Raw genomic sequence first — 15,136 nt, forward strand, 5'->3', positions numbered from 1 at the left:
GCCACGGTCCGCATCTCGCGTGGGCGGGCTCCAAGGGGGGTCCCTTAAGCCCCGGGGGAGGGGGCGGGGACCCGGCTCCGCCCCACCAACAGGGTGCTGCCTCCTGGCGGTCGAGCGCCAGCGAAGCGGGCGGCAGTGATGCGTGTGGCTTTGAGGACTGGGCAGGGGGTCAGCGAGAGAATAAAGACCTACCTAGTGCGGAAGGCTCAGAGGATGGGGACGCAGGGTACAGGGACTCCGCGGTGGACCGCCCCAAGTGGAGAGTGGGAAACCAGCGCAGAGGGGAAGAGGGTCAGCCAGAAGCTAAGGAGCCACTGGGGAACGGGGCACGGGGTGGGGGGAACCCCCAAGGAGTGGGGGCCCTTAAGAGCATCACCCAGAGTGGGGAAGGGGGTCAGATGCTGAGGCAGAGGGCAAGGGGAGGGGGCTTGAGGAGGAGGGTAACAGTAGGAGGAATCCCCCCTCCCACGTCTGACAGATGAAGGTCAAAAAGGCACCCACACTTGAAAAACACACCTTTATTGAGCCCCTCCATGTGTCCACAGCTTCTCTGCACCCAACCCCCGTGAGCCCACACGCCTACTGCCCCCATTTTACAGATGGGGAAACGACCTGGGAGGGGCAGCCACTGGGCTTGAGGTGTTAGTCAGGATAGAAGCCACACCAGCTTTGGCTGGGGTCAGGTCTGACAGTCTCCAAAGCCCACACTTCTGACTACGGCACCATCCTGCCCCTTAGGAGGTGTCCAAAGACATGGCTGGGGGCCAGTCATCCGCACAGGCTCCTTCAGCATTCAACCCCATAGCGATCGAAGTGGCGCAGCAGCAGGCTCAGCTCAAGGTGCACGGTACCACCGGAGGTGGTGTGCAGGCGGTAGCGGTCAGCCCCACTGTAGATGGCATCTCCGTGTAGCAGCTGAGGGCCGCCACCCACGAAGGCCCTCGCCAGCTGCTCTCGCCAGCTGCCCAGGGGCCGCCACGTGGGGCAGTCCAGCTGGTGGGTGCCTGGACTGCTGGGCACATGGCAAAAGCCATAGCCTGCAAGCTGGCAGCGGCCAAAGCTGTCCTGGGACCACACCTGGAGATGGAGCCGGGGCCAGCCTGCAGGATGGGAGGGAGGGAGGAAAGGTGAAGGGGTTCAGCCCAGCCTCTTGCTCCTGAAGACCCCAGGCCCACTGCTTCCCTGCCAGGTTTCTGCCCCACCCTCCTCCTCTGAACTCCTACCGCCACAGAGCAGCCAAAGGATCTTTCTGAATCCAGGTTCTTCCTCTGCTCAAAACCCTTCCATGATTCCCTAATGCACTCAGTATAAAGTCCAACCTCAACATTCTAGGTCCTTGAGATCTGGCCTCTGTTGAATTTTCTGTCGGCCTCCTCCTCTGTGTCATCTCCGGGGATCCCAGTCCCCAGGTGAGGGTGTTGGGCCTTGTTCTGGATGCCTCCCTCCTTCCCTCCCCATGGCCACACCCTGTCCTCTTTCCTGGCCTTGGGGCCTTCTTTCTTGCCTTCATCATCGTTCACCTGGCAGCTGGAAGCATCTTTCTCCCCTTTCCATAGATTTCCCAGTTCCTCACTCAAGATACAGTTCAGTTCCTCACCCTATAGGCGAAGTGCTTGGGAGATTCAGCCCCATTTCACCTTCCTTTCTGAGGCTCTCTGAGCTTGGCCCTGTTCTGGAAGCTGGGGATACAGCAGTGAACAGGGCAGACAAAAATTCCTGCCCTTGTGCAGCTGACATCTTAGACAACCAACACAGTAAATACGCAAATTATAGGGTATGTCAGATGGTGATAACTGCTCTGGAGAAAAATAAGCTGGGTAGGGTGGGAGTAGGCATGCAGTTTTAGAAGGCGGTGATCAAGAAAAAATTTACTGAGAAGGTGACATCGGAGGGAAGAGACTGGGGGCTATATGGCTATCTAGGAAAGAGTGCTCCCAGCAGAGAGGATAGCTAGTGTAAAGGCCCTGAGGTAGGAGCTGCCTGGTGGGACTGATGTGGCTGGAGCAGACAGGGAAGGGGAAACAGAACCAGATCAAGCAGGGCCCTGTCCTTCCATGGTAAGGCTTTGCCTTTTACCTTGAGTGATGTGGGGACCACAGAAGGTCCTAAGCAGAGGAGGAATGTGACCTGATTTAGGTGTTCACAACAGGGACACCTCAGTAAAGTAAAGACACTATGGTAACAGCCCAGTGAGAGGTGATGGTGGACAGATCAGGGGTGCTTTGAAGGGGGTGGGGGGAGTGATGACATTCAGGATGCATTTCAAAGGTGGAGCTAATGGGATTTCCTAATAGAATGAGAAAAGAAACAGCAAGGATATTTGGGATCCTTAAGAGCTGAAAGGACTGTGGCCTGACTCACCTTCCAACCCATCACCCATGAGGCAGCCAGAGGGATCTTTTTTTTTAATTGCAATATTTTTTTTAATGTTTATTTATTTGTTTGGCTGCATCAGGTCTCAGTTGTGGCACGTGGGATCTCTGTTGCTGCATGAGGGCTCCAGAGCCCACAGGCTCAGTAGTCACATGGACCCAGCTGCCCCACAGCATGTGAGATCTTAGTTCCCTGACCAGGGATTGAACCTATGTCCCCTGCATTGAAAGGTAGATTCTCAACCTCTGGGCCACCAAGGAAGTCCCCAGAGGGATCTTTTAAAAGCAAAATCTGAGTTGTCAATCACCTGCTCTGGCTCCCCAGATATGGCCTCCACTCTGCGGCCTAGCACTGAAGATCCTGCAGGGACTGTTCCCTGTCCCCTGTCCCCTGCCACATCACCCCGTGTAGTCCCCCTGCTTGCCCTCCATCCTCCAAATAAATACCCCTGACTCACCTTCCCCCTTGATCCTTCCACACATGGCTTTCGGCCTAGAACCCTCTGCCATCTTTCTGTTTTAATAGCTCCTACTGACTCTTCACAGCAAAGCCAAACATTCACCCTCCTCCGGGAAGCTCTCCCTGAACTCCCCAGCCGAGTAAGGTACCTCCTCTGGGCTCCCAGAGCCCTTCTGGATCCCTCATCCCAGGCCTGCCCACTCTGGGTTGCCACTCAGGGTAGCTCTTTCTCTCCCCAGAGATGATCTGTGTGGAAACAGAGCTGGGCTAGCAGGGGCTGTCTCATCATTGACATCTCCTTGGCCACCCCGACACAGGGCAGGCCCTCAGTAACTATCACTTATATGATAGAAATATATGGCATATTTATCTAGACTATTTCCTGGAATCTACTCCTTTCTAATGACACAAATATTCCTCCAGAAAAGGTTTTCTGATACTCCTCCTCTCTCACATATTCATTTACCCTCTGAGCAGCAGAAAAGCCCTGCTTGCAGAACAGCCTCTAGCCTTCACCTCTTTCTCGCTCATAATCCTCTCCCAGCTTCCTCCTTTTTTTTCTTTTTTGTGGCTGAGTCAAGTAGTGTGTGGGATCTTAGTTCCCCTACCAGGGATCAAACCCACGCCCCCTGCATTGGAAGCGCTGCATCTTAACCCCTGGACCTCCAGGAAGTGCCTCCCAGCTTCCTTCTGATGGAAGACTCTCTTGCTTTGTCTCTGTGAAAGCCACGTCCCTCTCCCCTGGCCCGCCCCTTGACCTTGCCCCGTTAACCCTGGCCTCTGCCCTGGTTCTAAGGAACTCTAGAGCTGGCCTGGGGAGGTTTCTGCTCAGCCTCTCCAGGGCCAAGTCTGGTCAGGAAAGGGACCCAAAGCCACAGGAAGCAGGGCCAGCACTTGGTGTTCCGTTCTGGTAGCATGGGGGTGCCGCTAACCCACCTCCTGTTAGTCTAGCCAGAGGCCCAGGCTGGGAACCCACCTTGAAGGCCTTTGGTGGCGAAGTGCAGGTCGATGGGATGGGACCAGTAGGCCATGTCCCCTATCTGGGGAGTGTCCACCTGTGTTTGGCCCTCCCGCACGCCTGACAGGAGCTTCCATGCTGCCCCTGCAAGTGAAAGCCAGGATATGGATGAAGTGGGGGGAAGAGGCAGGAGACAGTCCTCAAGAAGGGGATCCCACTGTGGCTTGCAGGACCCCCTTTCTCTCTAGAACCGGGGGTGGGTGGTGGCCAAGGGTTGCAAAGCATAGATCCTGGAGTCAAATGTTTAGATTTAAATCCTAGCACTATTTCTTCCTGCCTATGCAACCTTGGGCTTGTTACTTTTCTGTGCCTCGGTCTTCCCATCAGTAAGGTGGGTATAATAATAATGCATCCCTCACAGGTTTGTGAGGTGATTAAATGAATTAATACACACGAAGCACTAAGAATAGTGTCCACGGCATAGTGCCTGCTGAATAAGTGTTGGGTACCACTTTATTATATTACTATTCTCATTCCACATTTAGAGGCCCTAGTCTGAGGACTAAGATGGGGCCAAGGGTGTCCTTCATGAACAGAAGCACAGAGCATATTGTGAAAGGTGCATCGTAACAGCAATCCTACCGAGGGTGACAGTAATAGCAAAAATGCACCGAGTGCTTACCAAATGCCAGACGCTGTGCTAAGCGCTTTAGTAATGAATTCATTTAATCCGCCTTCTGGGACTCTTAATCCCCACCCCACCCCCTGCTTACAGATTCTCCTCCATAGCCCATAGGCCCTGCAAGGCCTGGCCTGTGTGCCCCCCCCCTCCCTGCCCCCACCTACCACCTTCCTGAGCTCATCTTTCATCACTTTCCTCATTCCTCACCACTCTCTGGCCTCACTGGTTCTATTTTTGTTCCACTCTTCAGGGCCTTTGCACTGGCTGTTGTTCCTTTTGCCTAGAAAACCCTGCTCCTGGATATCCCCAGACTTTTTTTTCCCCATACTTCAAGGATCAGCTCAAGTGCTACTTTCACAGAGGTGTTCTCCCTCACCCTCCTATCCCCAAACTAACCAGTCCCTCTCACATCATCTCTCAGCTCATCTCTTCCTAGGATCTAGTGTACTATCTGTAATCATTGGACTCATGTCTTTATCTGTTTATTTATTCTCTGTCTCCCCTCCTGTGAGCCCCAAAAAAGCAGGGATCTTGTAAAGTACTGGATCCCTAGGACTGCAAACCCAGATCTTGGTAAAAAGAAGGTGCCCAATACATGTTTGTTGGACAAAGAATTGATCCTAGGAGGTGGGGGCTAATACAATCCTCATCTTACAGGTAAAGAAACAGAGGCTGAGAAGGAATGGCATTTGGCCATTCATTCCACAAACCTTTACTGAACAACTTCTCTGTGCTAAGCACTGTTCTCCACGCTGGGCCTACAGCAGGACCGCAGCAGACCAAGTCCCACAGTGGAGCTGATTCAAATGGAGCCCTGTTTTGTTTCTGGTTTGTCTTTTTGTTTTTGACCGTGCCTTGAAGCATGTGGGGATCTTAGTTCCTTAACCAGGGATCAAACCCATGTCCCCTGCAGCAGAAGTGTGGAGTCTTAACCACTGGACCACCAGGGAAGTTCCTCAAATAGAGCTCTGACTGATAACAGAGACCAAGCCCCTTATCTGACTGCCCTTTGGCTCTCTCTTGCATAACTAACGCCCCTCTCCCTGGCAAAGAGCCCCCTGAAATAATAAAAATCATGTTGGTTACTGCTCCCTTCTGGGCCAGGTGAGGAAAGCAACAGGCCTTGAGTCAGGATTCTCACATACAAGACTTCCTGACACTGCTATGAAGGATAAATAGTCCCATTTTACAGACGAGGAAACTGAGGCTCTGAGAGGGAACAGCGCTTGCCCCAGGTCACAGAACAGATAAGTGGTAGGGCGCTGGAAACCTAGTCAGTTCCGGGTTTGTCTTCTTAGTCACTCAGCTGGAGGATCCCAATTTCCCAGGGAATCTCAGCCACTAGTCTATCCATCAGTGAAATCACAAAGGACTCTGGACCTAAAAAGATGATGACGACGAAGGCCACACTCATTTCACGCGTATGTATCTCTGCTAGACAACATATCCCAGGCTTAGAAACAAGAACCCATCCAGCTGTCACACAAGCCAGGCAAACACTTACGAGGACTTACAAATCCAGGTCCTCTTCTGAGGGCTGTTGATATTCATGTAGTCCTCACAACAACCCCAGGAGGTAAATAGTGTTATTATTCCCATTGTATAGACAGGGAAATCAAGGCAAAGACAAGTGCCCAAGGTCACATAATTAATAAACAGGAGCTGGTTTTGAACCCAGGCAATCTCTTCTCTTAACCTCTCAGTCCTCTGCTGCCTCTTAGGTGCTATTAGCTTCATTTTCAGACAAGGAAACAGGCTCAAAAAGGTCAAGTCCAAAGGCTCCTAATTAATAGGTAAGGGAGTTTGTACTTGAGCCCAGACTTGGTACCCCGTGGCCCTATCACACTAACCACCACACTCTACTGCCTCTGATGAAAAGGCATGAAAACTGGGACCTCCAAGGTCCCTCTTGGGCTTGTGTGGATGAACCTGGATGACGACCAAAACTGGGCTCCTACGTTTTCACAGAGAAATGTGAATACAGGAGGGTGGTCTCTCCTCTTAATTGCAAGATGGAAACTTCCAACAGAGACAGTAAAGCAAAGAATTAAGATGGGGGCGTCACACAAGGCACCTCTAAGACAGTGAATGGAACCCAAATAGTGTTGTTAGGGCCATTAAGTGTTTTTTTTTTTTTTTTTTTTAACAGGGGAAAGCGCGAACACAGTCCCCCACTACCACAAGTTATGCAGTCGAGTTTCCCACATTTGGGGAAATCGCAGGGGTCAGCACATCCGGAGTGCAATGGATAAGCCTCGCCCTGGGAAAACCACCTTCGTGATCATGGTATCTCCCCTGCCAGGTAAGTATCCATTAAGTGTTTTGAGGGTTGGGAGTGTGTGCTGGGGGTAGGTGGGTGTGTTAAGCCTATAGTCCCCTATCCTTGCTGTGTGTCCTAGGTCACTTCAGTCGAATCCGACTCTTTGTGACCCTATGAACTGTAGCCTATCAGGCTCCTCTGTCCATGGGATTCTGCAGGCAAGAATACTGGAGTGGGTTGCCATGCCCTCCTTCAGGGGATCTTCCAGACCCAGGGATTAAACCCATGTCTCTTATATCTCTTGCATTGGCAGGCAGGTTCTTTACCACTAGTACCACCATGGGAAGCCCTCAGGGAATATGTATGGAGAGACTAGAACTCAGAGTACCCAGAGGTGGGATGGGAAGGGATAAGAAGGGAGCCTGAGGCTCGCACGAACAGAATGTGGTCAGGGGTAGGAGTCCTGAGAACTGATGGAAGCTGAGGATCAGGGACTGAACCAAGAGGTCAAGGAAAGAAGGTGGAGCAGCTAGACTGAGAGGTTTCGGTGGGGAAATGAACCATGTCGGGGAATACCTGTGTGGACGCCCCACTTGCAGAACAGGCTACTTTCCGAGAAACCGGTGGCCCCCATGATCTGTCCGATCACGTGCACCTCAGCCATTGCCCTGAAAGGGGAAAATATAATCACAGCCTTATGAGAAAAGTGTACAATTATCTCCACCTAATAGATGGGAAGACTGAGGCCCATCAAGTAAGGAGCAATACATGGGATTCCAAGCTAGTTTCGTCAAACCACTGAGGTTGCGGTTTCAGCCATGATACTAACTGCCTCTCCAGAAGAGTCTCAGAAAAATGAGGGGCGAGAAACGGACGCTCCAAGGAGCTGGCGCGTAACGCGGCCTGCCTCTAAAATAACTTCTTCCTAGGCTCAACGCCGCGGAAAGTCCCGCCCCAGGGGCCCCAATGGCTCCGCCCACAACACAAAAGCTCCGCCTCCCACGTCAGATATCCGCCCCCCAAGTCCATGAAGCGCATGCGTTTTAAGTTCTGGGCGCCTTAGCTCCGCCTGTGAGTTCGCACATGCGTTATTCCTACCTCAGAGTACTTAACGGTTAGGAGAGGCGAGAGCGCTGGAGGGGATTGGAGTTCATGGGCCTGAGCTGTCTCTCTCTCCGCAGGCGCTGACTTCCCAGGTCTGGCTCACGCCTCTCCTAGGACCTTCCTGGCAGCGAGAGAGCTGAGGCGCAGATCTCTCCGAGACCGCGCCCGCCTCCTGCCTCCCAGGTTGTTGCTGGGGCAACGGCAGCCTCCTCCCTTGGCCTTTCACCCGCCCTGCGGGTTGCTAATTGGCCCGAGCGGCACTTGGGGGGCGGGACTATGCTGTGATTGACACTTTCTCTCCCCCACCCATCTCCATTTTTGGGTAAGAAGTCTGTCCAGCCACGATCCACGGTTCAGCCATTTGCGGCGTGGCCCCATTGTGGCCATGTTGAGCGCGGCGAAGAAGTTTGAACAGTGCCTGTCTCAGATATTCTCATAACAGAATAAGCAAATCCATCCATGCCCCATTACCCCTCAAACTGTCTCTCAACAGGGACCACAAGACAGACTTGAGCCAGAGCTAAGGGGGAATCTCACGAGTTTGGGTGCAACCCTCTGCCTCCTAACTGGAAATAAACTTCATCTGGTTGGCGGGGTTCCTTTTTAGAGTTCCCCCAAGCTCCTCAAAGAATGATTAATTCAACTTCCGCCTCAGAAATACCGCCCATTTCTTCATTGTTAATGCTGATTCTGAGCAGTGAGTGGGTGGGGTGGGGGAAGGGGTAAGAGAAATGAGGAACTGAGGCCACTTTATCTGCAGAAAATCCTGTTTTTTGAAGGCTGGACTCTGTCAGTAACTTAGGACCTTGAGCAGCTCTAGGTCTCAGTTATCTCATCCATGTCACGAGCCCAAGTGGAGTGACTGAGTCAGGCACTCAGACGTTCTGATTCCTGAACAGTACCTTCTCCACCCTCCAAGTCCAGTTGAACCAAGACCAGGAGTCCAAAGGGAACTTATTCCCCTACTTATTGTAAAACAGGGACAGTAAAAGTTAGAGTCACCAGCTCAAAGTTATACGGAGGGGGGGAAACATTTCAACAGGATAGTGTCGTGGTTTGTGTGCAGGTTAGAAAGGAATTTCCAGACATGAAGCAGAGTGAGAGAAAGATAGAGTTTATTAGAGAGGGAGATGCCCTAGGAACTGCAGGCCTACCTCCTGACAGAGCAGGGAGAGCTGACTGTTAGAACAGCAGGCCGGCCCAAGAGAGAGCCAACGCCTTTCATCGGCTAGTAGCCAATTTCTGTAGCCTCAAGGCAAAACTTCTGCTGGAAGGGTGGCATTAGGTGATTGGTTAGGATGCTGTAGGGTGAATAATGGAGTGGGTGTTTTTACCTAATATGGGGTCAGGGAACTGAGTGGTTTAGATCTGGGGGGTGCTCATGGCAATGGTTGCTATGGGGGCTCTCGTCAGTTCCTGAGATGACCTTAGTACGGGCCTTCACATCTGTGGACTTGGTACAAGGCTTTACACCTGTGACCTTAGTGTAGGACTCCACAGATAGTACTTATATAGAAAAAATAATGCAATAGGTATATAATTCAATAATACTTCACTAATAGGTATATTTGAAAGCTACCATTTATCAAGTGATTTCTCTGTGCCAGCCACTGTAAACTGATTGTTTTGCAAACATGATCTCCTTTAATCCTTAGATATCCCATGTGTGTGCTCAGTCGTGTCCGACTCTTTGCAACCCTTTGGACTGTAGCCCGCCAGGCTCCTCTGTCCATAGGGATTTTTCAGGCAAGAATACTGGAGTGGGTTGCCATTTCCTTCTCCAGGGGATCTTCCTGACCCAGGGATCGAATTCATGTCTCTTACATTGGCAGGTGGATTCTTTACCACTGCACCACCAGGGAAGCCCACAGATATTCCACAGGGTGGGTAATTATCAGTTTTATTTAAGATGAAGAAATTAGGGCAAAATCATAACCTTAAACCAAATCGACTATAGTTCTGTCCTGTGCTACGTGCTCAGTTGCATCTGACTCTTTTGTGACTGCATGGACTGTAGGCTGCCAGGCTCCTCTGTCCATGGAATTTTCCAGGCAAGAATACTGGAGTGGGTTGCCAGTTCCTACTCCAGGGGATCTTCTTGACCCAGGGTTCGAACCCATGTCTCCTGCATTGGTAGGTAGATTCTTTACCTCTGTGCCACCTGGGAAACCCATAGTTCTCTCACGCTGTGTCCCAAAACTTTATGTTCTTCACCTCCTGCTGTCTTACTTCTCTTGGATACACATCTCATCTCCCAGTATCAAAGGAATATGGAGGTCATAGGTGTCATCCTCAACTCCATCACGTCCCACATCCAGCCAGTCATCAAAGTCCTATACATGTGACTCATCTGGTTGTCCATCTGGTGGTCTGATTCCATTTCACTGGGTACAGGGTTCATTCTCTGGTCTCAGAACTAAGATCCCACATGCCACACAGCATGACCCCAAAACAAAGTCTCATAAAATGCTCCTTCTTAAATATTTTTTCTTCAGCTGGTTTCTTTCCCACTGGTAATATTAGTGATTAAGAAAATGCTTCCCAGTTCAACTACCTGGATTTAAGTCTTAGTTCTGGCCCTTCCATTTGACCTTTAGCCCTCAGTTCCCTCGTCCACCGTGTTAGATTGTGGTCAGAATTTAATGAATGCATGAAACTGGACATTTAAAACATGTCCACAGATTCTTGACACTCCTTTCACTAGGTAGTGGAGCCTGCCCCTCTTGAGTATAGGCTGCACTTTGTAACTTGCTCCTAACCAGTAGCTCGTGGTACAGTTGTTGCTGTCTGACTTCTGAGACTAAGCCATAAAAGGCATTGAGGATTCCGCCTCCATTTCTCTCTTGCATGACTCACCTTGAGAGAGCCCAGCCACCACGATGCGAAAGCAGGGAAGCAGCCAGCAGAGAGACCCAAATGGGGAAGAACCAAAACCAAACAAATCAGCACCATGTGAGACCTATCTTGGAAGATCGTCAGCTGCAGCAAACTTTCAGGTGACTTGCAGCTGGCCACCATGCCAACTGTAACTTCATGACACCCTGACCCAGAGTCAGCCAACAAAGCCATCAACAGATTCCTGACCAACAGAAACTATGTCTGCTCCCTCGGCCTTACTCCAGGGGCTTTTGCTGTAAGGCTCCTGGCATTGCTGTAGGGTACATGAACAAGCACGCATCCCTCCCCAGGGAGACTCTGCTGTCCTCTGGGGCCTACACGTGGAGCTGACAGCTCAGGGTGGGAGGCTGGCAGGCAACTTCAAACAGGGTAGAGATGTTAGCTATCAGTAAGTGAAGGACAGTGCACATGCCTGAAAGAACCAGGATAAAATGCTAAACTCCGATGTAATTGGAATATGAACCATGAGTCAAAGGAAAGACACACCAAATAATTTCTGACTAGCATCCGAACATGTTGGAGGTTTCCTGTCGTTAATCAGGAGCGCTAACTCGGGAGCTTATCTCATCCCAGAAGAAATAAAAAATCAAAAAAAAAAAAAAAAAGAAACTATGTCTGATGGTAGGATTTCTTGTTTTAAGCCACTAAAGTTTTGGAGGATAATTTGTTATGCAGCAATAATAACAATGTAAATGCCTAATAATAATAATACAAATGCCTAATGAGTTTAGGGTAGTGCCTGGCACATAAGAAGCACTATAAATGTTTGTTATTATTGATGGTTTTTACTGTTCATGTTGTTGTTACTGAGATGGCATATTTTACATATTTTTTACAAGAAGCACACTGAATATCTCTTTATGTAGTTTTTATTCTTAAAGTCTTTCAAATTGTGATAACATATCATAAAATTTACCATTTTGACCATCTTTAAGTGAACAGTTCAGTGGCCTTAAGTACATTCACATAATTGTGCAATGTCTCTATAACTCTTTTCATTTTGCAAAACTGAAACTATACCAATTAAACAAAAACTCCCATCCCTCCCTCCCTTCCTCTAGCCCCTGGAAACCCCCTATTTACTATTTCTATGAATTTGACTACTGTAGGTACCCCATATGAGTGGAATCAATATTTGTCCTTTTATGACTGGGTTTTTTCATTTAGCATAATTTAGCATAATGTCCTCAAGGATCAGCCATGCTGTAGTGCATGTCAGAATTTCCTTGTGTTTCAAAACTATATGGCAATTATTTATTTATTTTGAAGCATAGTTGATCTCCAACACCATGTTAGTTCCAGGTGCACAACATAATGGTTTGGATATCTATACATTACAAAGTGGACATCACAGAATTTCCTTCCTTTCTAAAGTTGAATAATATTTTTAGATATACACTCTGTTTTCTTTATCCATTCATCTAGTTGGGTTGCTTCCACCTTTGGGCTATTGTGAATAAAGCTACTATGAACATGGGTGTACACACACATCTCTTTAATACCTTGCTTTCAGTTCTTTTGGGTATACATCCAGAAGCAAAATTGCTGGGTCATATGGTAAGTCTATTTTTAATTTTTGGAGGAAATGCTGTACTCATTATTAGAGTGACTGTTCATCCTCTTTTATATCTTGGCTTTTTTTTTTTTTTTTGGTCAAGCAGAGTGGCTTGTGGGATTTTAGTTCCCTGACGAGGGATTGAACCCATCTTCGGCAGTGAAAGAGCCTAGTCCTAACCACTGAACCACAGGGAATTGCCACATCTTGCATTTTTCACTCAGTGATACATCTTGAAAGGTTATCCATATCTTTAGATCGAACTCACATTTTCAAAAATAAATGTTTGGCAGTATGTGTACAGAAAAGTGCACAAATCATAAGTGAACAGCTGAATTAAATTTCATTAACTGAACACACCTGGTAATCAGAACTCAACTCATGAAAAGAACATGACTAGCCTCCAAGGATGCCCTTCATGCCTCATCCAGGATGCCCCCAAGGGAAACCACTAACTGGACTCCTAACAATATGCATTAATTTTGCCTGGTTTTGTACTTTATATAAATGAAATTTCGCAGTATGTATTGCTTTGTGTCTGTTGTCTCTTGCTCAGTGCCTTGTGAAATTTATTCCATGCCATTGCACGTGGCTGTAGTTCTTTCATTCTCACTGCTATATAGTTTCCTCTGTGTGAAGATGCTATACTTTATCCATCTGTTGATGGGAACCTGTTTTCTGGTGGACATATGTTCATATCTTATTGGACTGGAATTGCTGGGTCATTAGGTGGCTCACTAGTAAAGAATCCACCTGCCAATTCAGGAGACCCAAGAGACATGAGTTTGATCCCTGGGTTGGGAAGATCCCCTGGAGAAGGAAATGGCAACCCACTCCAGTATTCCTGCCTGGAAAATACCATGGACAGGGAAGCTGGGTGGGCTACAGTCCGTGGGGGTCACAAAGAGTCAGACATGACTAAGTACGCACACGCACACACAAGATATGTTCAGCTATAGTAGAAACTGCCCAGGAGTTTTCCTAGTGGTTGAACCAATTTGGATGCTCATTCAACCTAGTGATTGAACCAGTTTTAGATGTATGAGAGTTCCCCTGCTCCACATCCTTACCAGTACTTCTTAGTGGCTTCTTCTATCATTTAACTATTCTCATGGGGGTGTATTGGTAATACACTGTGATTTTAATTTGCATTTGCCTGATGATTAGTTGGGTAATTTTTTAAATGCTTATTGCTACCTTGGATTTCCTCTTTTTGTGAAGTTTTGTTCAATTTTTTCACTTGATTTTCTTTCCATATATATATGTATGTATATACACACACATATACACATATGTATACACATATACATATATTATATTCATAATATTATTTTAACAGTAAAATTCTCCCAAGAACTAGAGGGTTCTCCTATATAATCATAATACCAGTTTAACATTTCCCCAAGTATCAATTTAATATTGATAGGAAACTATCATCTATTCATAGTTTATATTCAAATTTCTCCCATTGTCCCAATAACATACCTTGTCACCATCTGCTCTCCATCTGGGATCACACTTTGTGTTTATTTGTCATGTTTCTTTAAGTAAGTGTTAGTCGCTCAGTTATGTCCAATTCTTTGCGACCCCATGAACTGCAGCCCACAAGGCTCCTCTCTCATGAGATTTTCCAGGCAAGGATACTGGAGTAGGTTGCCATTTCCTTCTCCAGGGGATCTTCCCAACCCAGGGATCGAACCCAGGTCTCCTACACTGCAGGCAGATTCATGTTTCTTTGCGTGCGGGCTAAGTCGCTTCAGTCATGTTCGACTCTTCGCAACCCCATGGACTGTAGCCCGTCAGGCTCCTCTCTCTATGGAATTTTCCAGGCAAGAATACCAGAGTGGGGTTGCCATGCCCTACTCCAAGGGATGTTCCCGATTCAGGGATTGAACCCGAGTCTCTTATGTCTCCTTCATTTGTAGGTGGGTTCTTTACCACTAGCGTCACCTAGGAAGCCAGTCATGTTTCTTTGGTCACCTTTAACCTAGAACAGGTTGCCAACTTTTAGATTTTTATGTTTTCACTTTCATGACACTGACATTTTAAATAGATATATTTAATCTGGCTGCATTAGGTCTCAGTTGTGGCACGCAGGCTCTCTAGTTGTGGCACATGGGCTCCAGAGCGTGCAGGCTTCATAGTTGCAACTCACGAACTTAGTTATTCCTTGGCATTGTCCCCTGCATTGCAAGGTGGATTCTTAACCACTGGACCACCAAGGAAATCCCAATACTGACTTTTTTTCCCCATTTATTTTTATTAGTTGGAGGCTAATTACTTTACACCAATACTGACATTTTTGAAGAGTTCAGATCAGCTACTTTATAAAGTGTCCCTCTATTTGGCTCTCTCCCATGTGTTCTCATGATTAGATTCAGATGATGCATTTTTGGCAGAAGCATCGTAGAAATGATGTCATGTTCTTCCTTTTCAAGTGCACGTCAGTAGGTACACGGTGTTGATCTGTTCCAATACTGGTTATGTACACTTCTACCACCTGATTTAAGTGGTGTCTGCTGACATTGTTCATTAATACTGTTTTTTTCCCCTTTGTAATAAGTTATCTGTGGGGGGATCCTTTGAGACTAAATACATGTCCTGTTCCTCACCAAACTTTCACTCAGTGGCTTAGGCTTCTGTTGATAATCCTGGCTGGGGTTTCACGTTCAGTATTTCAGGACCATCACAAAGCCCAAGAACCCAGGAAGGGGCAGGGAGACTGTACAAGGCTGATGGTGGCCAGAGAATGTAGAGAAGTGAATAAATCTCTAGGGTGTGGGACTTCCCTGGTGGTCCACTGGTCAGGACTTTGCGCTTCCACTGCAGGGGGTATGGATTCCATCC

The 15,136-nt window shown here is 48.2% G+C and overlaps 1 protein-coding gene and 2 non-coding genes across 3 annotated transcripts; 1 reads left to right on the forward strand and 2 right to left on the reverse strand.

Moving 5' to 3' along the window:
• Positions 1-516: 516 nt before the first annotated feature.
• Positions 517-8,062, reverse strand: B9D2 (B9 domain containing 2). The gene is made up of 4 exons (XM_065926172.1): positions 7,831-8,062; positions 7,309-7,400; positions 3,809-3,934; positions 517-1,100 (listed from the first exon to the last, which is right to left on the reverse strand). The coding sequence occupies exons 2-4, from the start codon at positions 7,394-7,396 to the stop codon at positions 787-789; spliced, it is 528 nt and encodes a 175-aa protein (XP_065782244.1). The 5' UTR covers positions 7,397-7,400; positions 7,831-8,062; the 3' UTR covers positions 517-786.
• LOC136161927 (U1 spliceosomal RNA) lies at positions 6,619-6,782 on the reverse strand. The gene has a single exon (XR_010661814.1). It is a non-coding gene; the product is annotated as a U1 spliceosomal RNA (small nuclear RNA).
• Positions 8,063-10,938: 2,876 nt separating the features above from the next.
• Positions 10,939-11,068, forward strand: LOC136162303 (small nucleolar RNA SNORA49). Its single transcript, XR_010662106.1, has one exon. It is a non-coding gene; the product is annotated as a small nucleolar RNA SNORA49 (small nucleolar RNA).
• The last annotated feature ends 4,068 nt before the right edge of the window (positions 11,069-15,136 follow it).

This window comes from Muntiacus reevesi, chromosome 2, assembly GCF_963930625.1.
Source record: "Muntiacus reevesi chromosome 2, mMunRee1.1, whole genome shotgun sequence".
In the NCBI taxonomy this organism is placed as follows: Eukaryota; Metazoa; Chordata; class Mammalia; order Artiodactyla; family Cervidae; genus Muntiacus; species Muntiacus reevesi.

Bases quoted from the DNA above. Each gene is read 5' to 3' on its own strand.
- B9D2 (XM_065926172.1), bottom strand. From the start codon at position 7,396: ATGGCTGAGGTGCACGTGATCGGACAGATCATGGGGGCCACCGGTTTC. The intron at 3,935-7,308 runs GTATTCCCCGAC...TTTCACTTGCAG, and splicing joins CAAGTGGGGCGTCCACACAG to GGGCAGCATGGAAGCTCCTG. The intron at 1,101-3,808 runs GTGGGTTCCCAG...CCCATCCTGCAG, and splicing joins CGCCACCAAAGGCCTTCAAG to GCTGGCCCCGGCTCCATCTC.